At 46.7% G+C, this 17,044-nt stretch overlaps 1 protein-coding gene across 3 annotated transcripts in view; it reads left to right on the top strand.

The window, feature by feature from the left end:
- Positions 1 to 15,710, top strand: part of JMJD6 (jumonji domain containing 6, arginine demethylase and lysine hydroxylase) — a 15,972-nt gene extending 262 nt beyond the window's left edge. Inside the window, exons 1-9 of one of the 3 annotated variants that reach the window (XR_008579773.1) lie at positions 1 to 9; positions 655 to 1,043; positions 3,965 to 4,251; positions 5,583 to 5,718; positions 5,836 to 5,974; positions 6,557 to 6,684; positions 8,144 to 10,582; positions 13,145 to 13,408; positions 13,735 to 15,709. The exon at positions 1 to 9 is cut by the window's left edge and continues 214 nt beyond it. Coding sequence is in view for 1 of the 3 variants with exons in the window: in XM_054846695.1 (XP_054702670.1) it covers positions 1 to 9; positions 655 to 1,043; positions 3,965 to 4,251; positions 5,583 to 5,718; positions 5,836 to 5,974; positions 6,557 to 6,684; positions 8,144 to 8,180 (1,125 nt within the window). In the remaining 2 variants the exon portion in view is untranslated. Of the gene's footprint in view, positions 10 to 654; positions 1,044 to 3,964; positions 4,252 to 5,582; positions 5,719 to 5,835; positions 5,975 to 6,556; positions 6,685 to 8,143; positions 12,028 to 13,144 lie in introns of those variants that run through there. The other 2 variants (XR_008579772.1, XM_054846695.1) reach the window with 2 other exon arrangements.
- The last annotated feature ends 1,334 nt before the right edge of the window (positions 15,711 to 17,044 follow it).

The following is a 17,044-nucleotide window of genomic DNA, read 5'->3' as shown; positions in this document are numbered from 1 at the left end:
GCCTGCAAGGTGCGCGCCGGCCCCGCCTCGCCTGAGGGGGACGGGGTGGGGAATGGCAGCCTGGGGGCGGACACTGAGGGGGGGCCTGAGGGGAACGGGGGGGGGGGGGTGGCGGACGTCTGACGGGACCGGGGAAAGGGCCCTTTCCCGAGGCCGGGGTTCCCTCAGAGCCGGCGGGGCTCCCTGGGGGTGCTGGGGTGGGGTCCCTGAGGGAGAACGTCGGGGCGGTGAGGGGGACCTCAAGCAGCACCCGCGGCTTTTTCCTCCCTCCACGTGGCGAGGGGTGCGGGGAGGGCAGGGCCGGGCCCGCCGGGGTGGGACGGGCACCCTCCATGCCGGAGCGCCCACGTAATTCCCAGCCGCCTTCCCCGGGGTCCCGGCGTGAAATGCAGCAGGATCTGTGCCGGCCTCTCCTCGGTGGGGAGGAGTGCCAAACGGCTTCAGGCTGCTGCTGTTACTGATGGGCGCAAGGAGCGGGGCATGAGAAATAGGACTGCAGCCTCGGGGAGCTTAAAATAACAGCAAGCAGCTTGGTACCCTGGTGGTGTGTGGAGCAAAGCGTGAGTGTGAAGCTCCTCCGCGCTTACTTTAGCGCAGCCTGAGGATGCTAGTCTGCCCTAGTATCTGTTCTGTATTTCTCTCTTGATTTCACAGGATAATGTGGAGAGGGCAGACGCGCTGCAGTTAACAGTGGAGGAATTTGTCGAGCGTTATGAAAAACCTTACAAGCCTGTAGTCTTGCTGAATGCTCAGGTGGGCTGGTCTGCCCAAGAGAAGTGGACATTGGAACGACTGAAACGCAAGTATAGGAACCAGAAGTTCAAATGTGGAGAGGACAATGACGGTTATTCTGTGAAGATGAAGATGAAATACTACATAGAGTATATGGAAACCACACGCGATGACAGCCCGCTCTACATCTTTGACAGCAGTTATGGAGAGCATCCCAAGCGCAGGAAACTCCTGGAGGACTACAAAGTACCCAAATTCTTCACTGATGATCTGTTTCAGTATGCAGGGGAGAAACGAAGGCCACCCTACAGGTATAGTACAGTGATAGCAAGATAAAACTAGGTATTTTCCATCTCATTAGCTGTTCCTAAATAGGTACGATTGTCTTATATAAACCAAAGTGATAGCTTTACGTCTATTCTTTTGAAATGAGCCTCTGTAACCCAGAGGGAGGGAAGGGCAGATTTGTGTATTGCAATTTCTGGTTCTGCCGCCAGTGTTGCTACAAGTTTACGGACTTTTTTTTCTTTTTGTTGTCAGTTTACCTCACTTTTTAGATTTAAAAAAAATTACATAGTTACTGAAAGTTATAAAGATTAATTTATTGCTGTGTGTGCCTTCTGGCTTTCAAATTTTAAGGACCTCAGGACTGGCTCCTGCATTTTGCACCAGTGGCTTATGTACAGTGTGGAATTTTGTTTAACTATGAGTGAATCCTTTTAAGGTAAAGGTCTTAAGCTAGATTAGCGTGAAGTGTGGCAACCAGTTATTAGCTCCCCTTTGGATGGTTTTGAGAGAGAACAATATTTCGCATCTATGTAGTCTTTTCAACTCTTTTTTTTGCATCTGATGACACTTCATTCCTGAAATCAAATGCAACAACCTTGTATTTGGGCTGTTAGATAAAAAGGGATTTCTATCTATGTGAATGTAATGCTTCATAGTGGTATGAGCATGAGCTAAACGCTGCCAAGTAATTAGTCTTTACAGGCACATTATAATTGTCAGAGAATGCCTTGCCCTTTGAGTGACATGAGACTGTGATGTGGGTTTTTATTGTTTTGGGTTTTTTAATAAAGTAGAACAAGGAATGAATAATGGTACTCTTCTCTTCTTTGCCATCTTTCACACCTCTGTAGTCCAGTTGTGCTTTTGCAGGAGTGAAGCATGAAACTAATTCTATTGAAGATGGCTGAAGTAAGTGTTTTTACAGTCTTGTAACAGACCCTTTTTATAATTCTTTTCTAAGAAGAACATACAATGCTGTCACCAAATGCAAAAGCACACCAGGTGTAGTCTCTAGTAGAAACTGAATACACTGGAATTCATTTATCCAAGTTATAGATAATCTAGTTGTGACTTGTGATATATTGATATCTCTTTCCCTCACACCCTTGATACCTACGGGTACGTGCTGAGCTCCTTGCTTGTGATCTTAGTATTCACAATTCTTGTACTTTGTTCTGGAAAATCTGGGTTTGTTTCAGGCTGTTATCTTTTTTTTTTTTTTTTTTTTTTTTTTTTTTTTTTTGGAGAGATGAGTGATGCAAAAGAACACACAGATACCCCCTCAAGTTAGGGGTTTCATCTGGGTACAGGAGTGGATGAAGAGTATCCAGCAGTTTAAGAGCATAATTGAAAATCCAGCAGGAAGCGGTGCTTTCTAATCATATGATCAGGATATGAACTGTACAGATTGACCTCTAGACTGAGAGGTGATAGTGTATAGATCTTAAATAAGAACTCGTGCAGTTTAGAGCATCTTTATTGGAGTTGTTCCTTTTCAAAATAAGGGCAGTAATTTTTGGAAGCCATTTACTGAATCAGCTGTTTTAGTTTGGAGGGGGTTTTTTGCTTTTAAATTGAAGCTACAGGATGTGAAGTTTTTAATGGTAAATTTGATGTCTTGTGGAGAACTGGATTGTGTTCATTGTAAATTAAGTGCCTGGAGGAAGATGCTGGTAAATGATAGTGTTGCTCAATAAGGGGGTTTAAATCTGCATGTGTAGATTCAGGTTATAGTCAGAAAAATGGTATTGAACGGTGCATCTGTTTGTGTACCACAGATCTTTATGTGTTTAATTTCTTCTGGCTTCTTAATAAAAGCTTTGACTGTTCTGCTTGGTTTAATTAGCTTTCCAAGGCTAATATGAATCTAAAGACTGAATTGATGATAGAAGTGACAAACACTTGCTTTTTTACATTTTTATGGCTCCTTTGTGAAGTAGGAAGAGTGCAGCTTGGTAACCAAACTTACGGTCCTACAATTGGTGCTAACAACTGATACTTGGCAAGCAGCTTCATTTACACCTGCGTTGGAAAGGGGAGATGGAGAGTTTGCTGACTTTCAATATTTTCTGACCTTTGAACCCCTCTTGCTGGGTATCGCCTGCCTGTCAGCCACATGATGGAGGGATTTTGTTGGTGCTTTAGTTTCTACCCTCTCTGCTGCCCATTAAACACTTATTGCCATTTTTCCCTCTTGACACCTAGTATTAAGTCACCTCACACTGCTTTTCCTAGTCTGGTAGATCTTACTGTTCGGTTACAGGGAAAATGAGCAATTGAAGGTGCTGTTGCTGTTAAATGCGTACAGCAGATAAAGTTCTCCATAGGGAGAAATAACCCTTGCAAATGGGGAATGAAAATATACACACCAAATCCCGAATGGTCACTGGAGAGTAAGCTCCAGCTAGTTAAATGTTAGAATGAAAAGCCTGTTGTAAATGAACAGAAGGCATAGAGGGAGGCCAGGGTTGCGTAACTCTGCTGTGTTCCTTACTTATATTGCCTTTTGTTTGTTCCTCATTGTTCTGCAGTTCTGGATCTGTTTGAGTAGTGAATTTTAGAAAAACATAGGATTAGGAGAATCCCCCTGCATAGTAAAAATTCTAATGCAGGCTGTTATGACTTAATGGCATTCAGAAACCTTGAAATAAATATATATTTTATGGATTATATTCCATAGCTATATTTTATTTTAAAAAGCTACCTTCACTTTCTTGTCCCAGAGTCATTCCTGTCCCAATTCATGTTGGTTTTTAGGTTAAACCCATATAGTATCTTTTGCTGCAGTGTAAGCCTAACGGTTTCAAGAAGATAAATTAAGGAACTGTAACTACCTTGATTTCTAACCATATGTGCAATTAAGAGTTGTAATTTTCTGTCTGATGTGAAGAAAAGAGAACTTAGCTACTTACTTTATGACTAAAGGATTTTTTCCCCCATGCAGATGGTTTGTGATGGGCCCACCTCGTTCTGGAACAGGAATTCACATCGATCCCTTGGGAACTAGTGCATGGAATGCCTTAGTCCAGGGACATAAGCGCTGGTGCCTGTTCCCCACCAGCACACCCAGAGAGCTGATCAAAGTGACGCGAGAAGAGGGAGGGAACCAGCAGGATGAGGCTATCACTTGGTTCAATGTCATCTATCCTAGAACACAGCTCCCCACCTGGCCCCCTGAATTCAAACCCCTGGAAATCTTACAGAAACCAGGCGAGACAGTCTTTGTGCCAGGTATGTACGAATCTCTCCAGTAAGGAACTCTGGGAGAGAAAAGTATATTTTTAACCTATGTAGTACAGTAGAAAGAGAATATTTCAGCTTGCTTATATGGCTCATCTCTTACAAAAGAAACTACTCTGTTTCAAAAGGGCTATGTATTGCAAGGCTCTCTTTGAGACCATTCAGTTATTTTCTGAATGTCCTGAAACATATATGGCCTGTAGCATAGGATTGCATGTGGTACAGATGTCAAAATAAATGGGACCTCAGTTGCAGCATCACAGAAATGTGATCCTGAACTAAATTACAGTAATAGGAAACTATCAAGGCATAAAATAATAGAGGTGTTTGAGAACTAGTAACTTCTTAGACAAAAATGTTTGAGTTGATAGACACTGTAGCAAGTTCTTGACTGAATTTTGCAGCCTGGGTAGTCTGACTGCATAGGAATTTTTCTTAGCTCTGGGAGAAGAACTACTTAAAGGCACTGATGCTTTCCACCCACCTGTCTGTGGTTATGCTTCATCTTGCATTTGAAATCAAAAGCCAGAGAATGATCTGGTAAAGATGCCATTCTCTTCAAGTGGCTGCACATTGTGTGTCCACGATAGCTGGGAGGTGAGGTGGCTAGTGGATAAAGTGGGTGAGTTCAGTGCCAAATTCTAGCTTCTAAATCTTGCATCGTTTTCGTGCAGCATCACCCATAGTTTCTATCCATGTTGCTTGTCTCTAACGTACAGCTGACTTCATGTTTGAAGAGTACCTTGCGATTGTCTTGGCACTTATTAGTAACTCCTCGGTGTACCTTCTGTTAAGATTTTGTAACTGTCAGGTTCCATTGAACTGTTGCCTTAGTCTTTTTATGAGGTTGTAAGTGGGTTGTAAGAATACCACTGCCTATTTTTATCCTGTGTGGGGAAACGATTTTGCATCTATTTTTAAATGAAAGGTTAGTCTGTAGTCAGAAGAACCTTACAAAATCAGCACAGAAAATGCTCTCCAGCTTAACAGAGAGGGTCTCTGTGTGGCCTGGGTTACAATGGCTCTTGCTATTAAATAAGCTGTCAGTAGCCAGTGTATTGCTGTCAAGTCAGATCTTCGGTGGTCTTTATGAGCTGGATAATTTGGTCAGAGCATTGAGCAGCCTTCTGTAACAAGAATCTGTAAAGCATTGGAGCAAATGATGAAATAAGACTGAGGAAAGACCACGTGGTGGCAGACTCACCTGGGTTTGGGAGATAAGGTCCAATTTCCACCTATGCTATGGGAAAAGTGTACATGGCTGTTCTTGTATTTGCTTTGTGCAACGTAGCCAGAAACGGTCATTGGTGGTGTATTTATAGGTGGCTGGTGGCATGTGGTTCTCAATCTTGACACAACTATTGCCATCACGCAAAACTTTGCCAGCTGTACCAACTTCCCCGTGGTGTGGCACAAGACAGTAAGAGGGAGACCCAAATTGTCAAGGAAATGGTACAGGTAAGAGATTGGGTAGCTTTCTTTTCGTATTCTCTATTTAAAACAAAACCCCCAAATACCCTATTATATGCAGCCTTACTGTTCAAAGGCTGACCTTGAAATTTCAACTGTATTTAGGATCCTAAAGCAGGAACACCCTGACTTGGCAGCTTTGGCTGATTCAGTTGACCTGCAGGAATCTACTGGTATTGCTTCCGATAGTTCTAGCGATTCTTCCAGTTCCTCAAGTTCCAGCTCCTCAGACTCTGATTCAGAGGTAATGCTTTTTACTACAGTAGGTGATCCGTATCCTGCAACTGTATTGTTTTTTCCATACCTGATCATATGTCCTCATGCTAATATTCGTGTCTTATGGAAGAAATTAATAGAAAGCAACTAAACAAATCCACATGGTGGAGGAGCCTGTGGTCTTAACGGGTTCTGTTTGCTGAAGCCTCTCTTTGTATTGCTAAATGAATTTTGTTTGTTTGATATATGTTTATATTATATATGTCGCTCATTTAACTCAGCCATGCTTGTGTAAACTGGCTGCAAAACTAATGTTTTAAAAATGGGGAGGGGGAACAAGATCCAAAACACAGACTGTCAGTTATGACAGGGGACTTTTCTAGGCACCTAAGTGCCCCAAGCCAGTTTTAGTCAGTGACAGAATCTAGGAACATACCTGTTCACGTTTTTTACAACACTTAATTTAAAATTTATTTCACACGTCTAATCTAAAATAGCATTTTCTTTGAATAGTGATTATTCATTATTGCTGAGGTAGCTCTTACAGTGAATTTCACTGCACAGTTTACTAGGTTTCTCTGAATTCTGTTCTCATCTCTTCATACTTCAGTGTGACTCTGGCTCTGAGACGGAGGGGATGATGCACCGGAGGAAAAAGAGGAGAACATGCAGTATGATGGGTAACGGTGATACAACTTCCCAGGACGACTGTGTGAGCAAAGAACGCAGCTCCTCCAGGTGACCCAATGGCAACTGCTGGATTTTAAACAAGCAAAAGACAATACGAGGGAGAGCTGGCAGAGTTAATATAGGGTGATTCATCAGGGATGGAGAGCAAGGGGTCCCTTATAGAATGTAAAGCAGTTGGCCAGTGGTGATATCTTCCTGTCTTCCCTCCATGAATTATTTTAATTGCTCCAAACCAAAAATTAAGATTCTCGATATTTTTTTTAAAATTAGGGTTTTTACTGTATTTAATAAACAGTTTTATTACTCTTCCTAGTTGTCTCTCTATTAAGAGAGAAAGTACTTTGGTTTATTTTTTCCAATGGGAGAGGTTGGATATTTTAACTGTGCTCTTCAGAGAGCACAAATGAATGATAAACAGTTAAAGATGAGGAACAATCAGGCAAGACTCAGGTTTCGATGCCTTGTTGTCCAAATGGAAAACCTTAAAGTAGTTGTATGTTTCTCTTATTGTTGCCTGGATTACTTTGATTTGGCCCACTGTCTTACCTGTTAAAAGCAAAATTCATCCCAAATGTCTGTGTTTACTGATTTTTTTTAAAAAAAAGGCAAGTTTCTACTCAGTCTGAAGGGAGGGAACATTAATATTGCAGACCAAGAATAGATATTGCTTAGGGTAAAGTTGTCAAGGAAGGAAGTTCTCTGGACTTGCCAGGTTAAAAACAGTGAAACACTGGGAAATCTGTGAGTACACTGCAGGGAGGAACTTAGAAATTCTCTGCTAAATGAAGTGTTTTTCTCATACAGCAGAGGCTTGCCAAAATTCTTAAGCAAGCTCCTTGCAGTTTGGTTAACCAGTGCTGCTGTATTAGCTGCCCGCCTGCATTAGGGTGCTGTGTAGTTCCTGAGCTGTTGGATGCTCCAGGTTTGGCATGGATACAAGTGCTGTAGTGACCTACCGTGGGGGGTTTTAACAATTTGTTTGTTATGACATTGTCACATCCCATTTCAGCAGCCAGTTGTGACTTCAGGCAGGGAATGAGCGGCAGGAGATAACAAACCTTAATGCAGACCCTGTTTTTCTTTAAAAAAAAAAAAAAAAAAACAACCCCAAAACAACAAAAAAAAACCCACGTAAAAATGCAGGGCACATGTTCAGATCTGTTCTTCTGAAAATACCGTGCATTTTTAAGTTGTTTGCACTTCAAACTTTGAAATGAATACCTTAAATTTTAAAAATTAGCAAGTTGCCTAGAGCATTTGCTTTCCAGGTTTCGCTCTTCTTCCTCCTGTATGTTGATTGTTTCACTCTGTGAGGATGGGTGGGCTTTCTGTTCCAACTGCGTGATGGATTAGTTGATAGAAACAGTTCCAAACATAAAATCTTATCTAGCTTGTACAATTCTGTGGGAAGAACAAGCATACAATTAACCTGCATGCTGGGATCTTTTGTCCTGATACGAGGGGAAATGCTATGGTTGTTGATAGGCAGTTGTACTTTTTTTGACAGGATTAGGGAATCTTGTGGAGGCCGCAGCTACCCCTGAGAGATTACAACACCCACCTAGAGGCAGCTGCCGATCGAAGCTCCGTTAGCAGCCAGCTAGCTCTGTTCTACCCCCTTCTGCTTCTACTCCTCACAGTCCTTAAGTTTTTTGTCACTCTCCCTCGATCCAGACATCCATCTTCATTATGTGCTGTCGAAGGTTGGCTCCTTAATAACTTCTAGGGGAATGCCCTGACTCTACATTATTGTGCAATGCTTCGTCCCCTCTGCGCCCCGAGTGAGTGCACTAATCACCCAGCTTTGGGTAAGGACATGCCAAGTATTTAATGGTTCACGTAACTGGCAAGGAAGACGACGGTCAGTTTTTAAAGAACTCTTTTTAAAACCAGCAGGTAAATCTAAAAACCTGCCTTGCTTTGACACTGTCATATGTTTACATGTTGTCCTGTACACTTGAGGAAAGGAACACCAGCCCTTTTGGCCTATCTGAACGTCCGGCGGATCTCGCATCAGAATTTCAGGAAGGGAAGGTGGTGTGAATGCTCCAAACACTGAAGCAAATTCAGCAGAGGTGACCACCGACCTGAAGCATCTTTTGTGGTCTTAATCTACACGTGTACATCTAAGGTGCAACACCTTAACCAGCAACAGTCCCATTTACTTTTGCTCTGTGTCTGTTACGATGACTGGTAACAAAGATGCACTAGCACCTTGCAATAGGAAGCTCGATGGAGCAGGAGAATCCTGGATTTTCTTGCACAGCAAAAACTGTGGGGGAAAAAGTCAGCGTTTGCCAGTAATTACAATCCTTTAGGTGCAGGTGTGATGTTTAGCGCTAGGCAACAACTGACAAAGTCTGACTCTCATACGATAACAATAGTTGCTGGGCTTTGAATACCAAGCAGTTAGAGGCCGTAGGCTCGTTCAGGCCAGTGCAGTTCACATACCTAAATGGCTTTTCTTTGAGGTTATGGGCTCAGAAGCTTCCAGAACTTGCAGTGCCAATTTTAAAGGACTGGGAGGGGGACATATTGGTGTTTTATGCTTTTTTTTTTTTTTTTTAAATGCAATGTGTTGCTTAAGTCTGTGTAGATGCATTTGTATTACGCCAGGTAAAGCTCTTATCCCCAAGGGATCTGTTGGAGCTGCTGGGTATTTTTTAACAGGGGCTTGTGCTGGTAGCAGAGAGGTCTGGCTGGCTGAAGGTGTGCTGCAAGGAAATGTCCTTCTCTACCTGAACAGCACAGCCAGAAGCTAGCTGGGTTGGGGTGCTTCCTCGGGTGCTCTCCTCAGACCTAGGAGGTGGGGATTAGGTCTCACTTCAGCCGTTCTTTTTTGGGAGAGGAAACTCCAAAGCGGAAGTGGTGTGCGTGTAATAAACATGCAATAATGCCCAGGCACTGGTAGCAGAATTAAAAAGCAGATTGGCAGCCTTAACTGTGACTTTCTTACACGCATTGGGTTTGATGGAACCCAGAACGTTACTTGTCTGGGTTTTCTGATCTTTTTTTAACCTTGTCTCTTCCTATTTAAATGTTCTCTCCCTTCTTGGAGACCGGGCCATATCCTGTTGTTCAAGGGAATCCTAAATCCGTTTGTCAGGATCTCTGTTACCAAATCTTCCGTGCCAGTCACTTTGTATAGGAGCAGTGTGGTGGTGAAAAAAATGGAGAGGGGAAGGTTTTTTTGGTACACTCCTTAGCTGTTCAGACTCCTGAATTTCCTGTGATAGCCAGGCGTACGTGAGCACGCTTGCTCTTTAGACTGCTGCAGATTCTTCCACAATATGACTTCGTTTTAAGAAAACCTCAAACTCCTGGCATTTCTGGCCAAGGTTGCCTTTTTTCCTGCCCGGCTGAACAGCCTGGGAGCCTGCACAATCTGTACGTTTTCTCTGACAGAGCAGGCTGCAGCTGCTGCCTTTTAGAAGAATGTGGGGGCCTGGAGAGGCGAAGCCTCAGCTCTGTCACCGTGAGAGGTGCCCTCAGAGGACTGTCTGCTGCCCTCTTTGGTGGCTTGACGGTTAGTACGTACAGGAAGATGGCTTATGCTGTAGCTTGCAATTGCATTTGGCATGCACGGTTCACTTTTGCAGTCTTAAAAATCTTACATGTGCATGAAAACCTGATCGCTGTGTCAGGAAGGCTACACCTTTACCACCAGAAGCACAATGGGAAAGATCCAGAGTGTTCTTCCGTGCCTATGAACTCTTCCATGGTGTGAAATAAAACAAGATTGAAGCCTGTGTTCGTTTGACATCCCTGGCAAAGCAGCGTGTTTGAAATGGACTGCAGGCATCGCAATACCAGCAACGCTATACTGACTTCTCCATGAGGCACTTTCCAATATGAAACAAAGGTGCATCTGTTTAGGCTCCCTGGGAATCTGGACTCCTGGGATCTCTGGTTCTTCCGCTTACAGGCTCTTGCCTCAGCCAAATCGGTGAGCTTCTGTCTTTGTTTCAGTAGATGAGGAAAATACCTACCTCACAGGGGTGTTGTGAGGCTGAAATGTAATTACTGTGTAAGATGCTTTGACGTTGTCCTCCCACAAAAAGTGTTCTAGACATCCTAAGCAACCTGAGACTTCCTAACCTGTTGTTAGCTTTTCGTAGCCGAAAACATTGGGGATGTTGTTCAGCTCTCTTGGCCACATGGTGTTCTGTGGTGGCCCTTCCAGAATTGCTGTGTGGTACATAAATTGTAGCAGAACAAGGCTTTTTGTTTTCACCAGAGTTTAACTGTTGGCATTTCATGGCCTGCTCTAAACAGGAGGTCCTGCTAGCTCGGGATTTTTTTTTTAAAATAGGACTAGAATAAGTTATCTCTCATCAGGGAGTGAGCTTCACTGGCCTTACAGGAAGGAGGGGAGCTGGTGCTTCCCAGACCGTCGTCCAGGCTGGGTGAATGGGGAATAAAGTTAAAAACTGTGCCCCCCTCATGCCTAGCTGTGTGCTTGTGGGAGGCTGACCGAGGAGAGTGGGTTTTGCGCTTCCACCTCCCTAGGCTTGTGCTTCTGGGGACATCCGTGTCTCTTGTACCCACCCCACTGCTGTTGTGTACTGTAGAGCCCCTGGATGTAGCAGGCTGCTGGGTCCAGCACCCAGACCTGGTGGGCCCCTTGCTTCCTTGAGAGCTGCTCTGCCTCGGCCTGGTGCTGCTTTGTGGGCTGCCTTGTTCCCCAGGGACAGGCTGAGGGACCCGCAGGCTGGGTTTGGACTCTGGGCTTCCCAATCGCACCGTGCGTACCGCTGTCATTGTCCTGCCTGCTCTGGCGAAAGGTAAAGGGATTTGCGAGCTCTGGCTGTGCTCTCCAGTCTGGTAACTGATACAGGCTTGTCTGCTGTGACAGTTCAGGAGTAAACAAGTAAATACCCCATCAGAACTGTAGATGTGACCAACAGGCGCACCGATCTCGGCACCTGTTCTCTGCACAAGTGCTGTGGGAGCAGGTGATGCCGAGGAAGCACTGGCATACCTTCCTCCAGCTCGGGTACGTGGGCTCCAGTTTGTCTTCTCAGTTACATTAAGCCTCTCCAGATGCTTAGAAGAAAGACAGCAACCTCTTTCATAATTAACCTATACCCTTCTCCCTGAATCCCCGGCCATTGTGGGGCAGGAAGCCAGACTGTTGACTGAATCGGATCTGAAATGCCTGTGTGGGCTAATTGTAATGGCAGGGTTTTGGCATCCCCCTTGCAAAGGGGGGAAGGAAAGAGCTTAACTGATTCGTTTGACAGTCGCGCTGTCAGCTCCAAGCCCTGTCACTGCCCTTAGTTGCTTTTATCACCCCATCCAGCAGAGCTGGGATACTCTTAATTGTGTTGTTTGGATGATTGTGGTTTTGCTTTTTATTTTAAATAAAATCAATTATTTTGCATTATCCTGTCGGCTGGTTGTTTGGGGTTTTTTTAATATGATCTGAAAAAATAATTGCAGGTGTACACCTCTGTTTCCCAGAGTACTGCTGTATGTTAGGTGGTGTTCAGGTACTAGCCATGGGGTGCTTTGGGTCTTCCTCCAGCTCTTTCTTGCATGTCATTAGTATGTCTGTGTGGTGGGGGGTGTGTTGGAACCTGCTGGGGCTGTGGGAGAAGGTTTGTGTCTGTAACTTCGTTACCAGACTGCAATTAGTGCTTTTTGCCGCTTCCTTACCCTCCCTGGGCTGTATTACTAGAAGCCTTACGCTGCATCTCTCACCCCATACTGGTGAGAGGGGGTTTCATCTTCCAGGTGTCCCGTACGGCTTTTGGCTTAGCTCCTAGGTAAGATGCGCGGTGCAGAGTTGCTGTGGGAGTGCTGGACTCCCAGCAGAGAGCTGACCGATGTTTCCGCCCGCCCCGAATCTGGGGTTCAGGGAGAGATCTGCCCCCAGGGGCTCTCCTGTGAGTCTGAGGCTGCCAGGAGGAATTCAGCTATGTAGTGGGAAAACTTGTATGTTTTGTTATTGAGCTTTGTTGAAACCAGTAACTGTGGGTAAATAAGCTGAAGCAGAGTGTGGGACAGCAGCCTGGAGGCTTTTGAAATATTTATATTAATGTGAGTAGGATGAAACACCTTGAAGATAAATGGGTTTGTGGCAGCAGACAGTGAGTTTGCTCGTTTCTGCAAACACCTCTGTCCTTCCCTTCCTAAACACTGATGTAAACACTCTTCTTGTTTACCGTCACCTATAAAAACAATTTATTTTTTCTCCTCCTTTGCAACTGCTCTTCAGAAGATCTCTCCCCATGCCCCATTCACATCCTCTGCTAATGCTGTCTAGCTTGATGTAGCCACAATTAACAAACGAGCTCCTGCTCCCCGTGTGGGCACTCCAGGCCTGTTGGTCCTTGGCATTTAATGAGACCCGATTCCAGAAAACAACATGAATTGTGGCTGAAAGCAATGCAGAGCCATTGTCAAAATGCTTTTATAACATATCTTCTCTTGCTCTTCATTCCCAAGAGGTGATTTTGTGTGCTCCCAGCTTGAAGATAATCCCATTGTTCCTCCTGATTTGCAGGTACCTCCATCAGTGCCACTGTGGTCTTGAAATCTGGACTTGATTTGGTTTTATTCCTCTGATTTATCTACCTGTCTTCCTTTTTTGTGACAATTGCATCCTAATCAGCAAGGAGGATGACATACTGAGTTTTTAATTGCTGCCGGGGAGCCAACAGGACAGGGTTACCTGAGTGGGAACGCAGAGGTTGGACTGTCTGTGCTGCACCCTTGCTGATGTTCTTGCTCCTCTCTTCCAGTCTGATGTAAAAGCAAATAACTACAGGTATTTCTTTTGGGGCAGTTAGAAAGCAGGTAACAAAGGGGCCGGGTTGCATTCCTACTTGCCTGTTAGCCACAGCACTAAGTAGCTCCATGTTTTATGACGGGTTTGGGATTAAATTAGTATGCTTGCAGAATCTCATCTTTTTTTTTTTTAAGGCGTGTAAAGACTCCTCTGTGGGACCGCACCTCCTGTGTTTCAGGAGAAGTGTAAATTGAGGCAATGTGTTCCAAGGGAAATAATTGTTCCGTGTCCCATCTGGTCTGGGAGCTGACGACTCCCACCTGTGTGTGATGCCTGTAACTGCTGTGTGTCCTTTCCTTCAACAGAAGGACCTGAAACTGGGGGGCTGCCACTGCAGCGAGCGTCTGCAGCCAGCCAGAGGAGGAGGAGGAGGACAGCAGAAGGAGCAGCAGTTGGTGCAGCCGTGTCCCAGCTGTGCAGGCAGGGAAGGTGTACCAGGGCTGGAGGAGAATTTCAGAATTGCTTTTGTGCTGCAACGCTGCCTTGTTTAGACTCACGGCTGTGTCTTGTCTGAGCTGTTCTGCTGCAGTCAGGACTGGACTGGCTGCTGGTATCTGTGAGCTTTTCATTCACTGTTAGGACTATCAGCTTGTATCAGCTTGCTGTCACGGGCAAGGCCAATTGTACAGCTGCTTCAAAACTTTGAAGACCAACAACAACAACGCGGAGCCTGCCCTAGCTAATGAGTTTTAGCATGATGGAAGAAGAGCTGTACTGGGTGAGACCGGAGGCCTAGCAGGCAAGGGGTTAGTAACGGGAGCTTAGGGAGAAGGTACCGGAACAAGCACTCACAGAAGAGCTCTTTGGTAGGATGATCCTGTTCAGAGGGAGCGAGGTACGGCCATCCCCACCGTCTGCTGGCTCAGACCTCTTGGTGAGCTGAACTCCTCTGGTGGTGGTCACTCTCCTGCCACTAACCACCTCTGAGCATCACTGCAGCATGAAAGCTGGTACATAGCCGGGTGGGGAGAAGCAAATGAAGAACAGCCAGGTGAGGTCAGTGACCTTCGAGCCTGTGTCAGCTGAAGAACAGAGTAAGTACAGTGACATTTCCTGAGAGAGCTTCTTAATTCTGGCCTCAAAGCGGAGAGGACATCGCTGCTCTTGGCAAGGAAAAAGTGGTATCGGTGACCGGGAGCATGACTGGGGCTTGCAGAAATGAGCTGAGTTTGGACCAGGTGTAGGGTCAATCTGTGCCCAAGCTTTATTTGGGGGGAAATGGGGTCTTGGAGGACTTGGGAACACAGAATTGTCTGTCCAACAGGCGCTGTCTGAAGTCGCTGAGGTCTACACAAGCCAGCAGCTGCTGCTGCTTCCCCCACTAGAAACCAGCAGGTATCTGCTCGCCTCAGTTATCTGCTCGCCTCGCTTCATAGAGTCGTGTAGACCCGTGCTTGAGTTACAGCTGTGGAGGAGAGGGGTGTTGGAACTTGGCTTCAGCCCTTAGGGTGGGAGAGGTGCATCTGTGTAAGCAGAGGACCTCAGTACAGCCGCTGCCTGCACGGTTCACGTGCTGGGAGAGACAGTAAGAGCGTGCAACCTGTTAAATGGGGTCTTTTTTGTGCCTACAGAGGTGGGTGGTTTTCAGCACGTTATACCCGGGAGGCTGGGAGCTGTGCCGGGCTGTGACCACAGCGGCCTGGGCAGCAGGGACCCAGCTAAATCCCTCTCGCAGGCAGATTTGCAGCGCAGTGTTTTCTGTGGCGTGGGATGCTCCCCGCAGCAGTTGTCACCGCAGCTCCCCTGAATCCCCCCTTTGTTGGTAAAAGCTCTTCAGCTGTTACCGAGCCCTTGGCTCCCCCCGCTGAGCCCTGTAAAAGCAGCTTTTGTGCGGGGCCAGCTCTCAGCGAGCTGTTTCTCATCAGCCCGGTTCCCGCCGCAGCCGGTGCAGAGCTGTTCTCCTCCCAAGAGAGGGCAGCCGCCTCATTCGGCTTCCCTGCTCCGCGCTGCCCACGGCAAGGCTGGCACCCCCGGGGGGCGGCCTGGCCCCGGGCTGGGACGGGGGGGCCATACCCAAGGAGGTTCCCCCCCCCCCCGGACCTCCCCTTTGCCAGCAGGCTCTGTGCAGGGGCTGTGCCGGCCCCTCCGCAGCCCGACTCTTCCCAGAGCTGGCGGGCAGGAGCGGGGCAGAGATCCCTGGCCGGGAGCCTGCCTGGCTGGGAATCCATCCCCTCCTGTCCTGTGGCGGGAGCTGGAGACATTAATCTTGGGTTGTAAATTGGTGGGGGAGCCCTACAGATACCCTCTGTGCCTCCGGGTGGGAGCCTTGCTGCATCACGACAAGTTTACTCCATCCAGTTGCCTGCGGAGAGCTGCGGAGGGGACGAGAGGGTGTCACACGGGACCTGCGGAGTCTGGTTTCTGCTTGGGGCATCATCCCCTTCGGATCACGTTCTGCAGGAGAGTCTAGCGCTCACCCCGGGTCTGGATGTGGAGAGCTGAGCCCTGTCGCTGATTCTGTATGGAGTTAGCTGGGTTAGAGCAGCTGTTCTTGCAGATGTGGCCTTGATGCTCCTGGCTGTTGCTCTCAAGACTGGGAGCGTTGTTTTTCAGAGATGTCTGAGCCCTGCAGTTCTCACGACTCCTACACGTTGTTCCAGCAACCTGATAGGGAATCACTGTGGGTCCAAAGGCAGAAGCCACTAATGGTCATCTCTGGCTGTGGCTCCCATTTGGTTTCCCCATCTGTCATCCCAATTTCAGAAGAAGCCGTGAGGGCCAGCACCCCTTATTGTAAGGTGGAGATAAATCCTGCTTGGGAGGGTACTTGCTGAAGTGCTCAGGGTTAATGCAAGCCACGTGCCACTGCATTCCTGCGTGGGCAAACACCCTCTGACAGGCTTCCAACCGAGAGCCATGGCAAACATACAGAGCCATGGAAGAGCAGGAGATGTTCTGGATGGCGGCAGCAATCGAGGGCACCGTGACAGCTTGTACATCAGTGTGTGAAGCCAAAACACCCCAAGTCACCCTACTAGCAGGCCCTAGTGGCCAGTTTCTGGCAGTTTCGCCCAAAATTCCTTTGTCCACAAAATTGACAGTTTGTGTGAGCACAGGAGCAAAGACCCAGCCCCATGAGTTTCCCCCCTTGTTGTTTTCTGTAGCTCTGAGCAATTCCAGGGCTTGGAGCAAGTCTCTGAAAGCAGGGGATGCGTTGGAATTGGGATGATGCCTTTGTGGCTACTGCAGGTGGTCAGCTCAGCTCCAGGGTTACTTAAAACCAGAAGAAATACAAACCAACCCGATTAACTGCTGATTCCCAAACTGCCGTCCCAAACACACAGCGACGTATCACGTACCCGAGGCTGTGCCAGGCTCTAATCAAAGATCACCCTGTCCTGTCGGACAGGCTCTGCCCTAAACCCTTTGGCTGAGGCTCCTTCCTCCTTCTGCCCCTGGAAGGGTCTTCCAGAAGCTGCTCGAGAGAGAATTTCAGTCTCGCTGTACTCCAGCCCTATTTATATCTACCTGCTGGAGCACTCAAGGCTGGCACATCCCTCCTGCTTTTCCACTACTTCCATCTAGCGAGTCAAGCTTTTGGAAGCTGGTACCTTCACCAAGCTAAAGAGTGGATTTGGACAGGAAGGGAGAAGAAGGGACCAAATATACATCAAT

Source organism: Grus americana, chromosome 18 (genome assembly GCF_028858705.1).
Source record: "Grus americana isolate bGruAme1 chromosome 18, bGruAme1.mat, whole genome shotgun sequence".
NCBI lineage: Eukaryota > Metazoa > Chordata > Aves > Gruiformes > Gruidae > Grus > Grus americana.
This window is presented reverse-complemented; position numbering and strand designations above follow the sequence as displayed.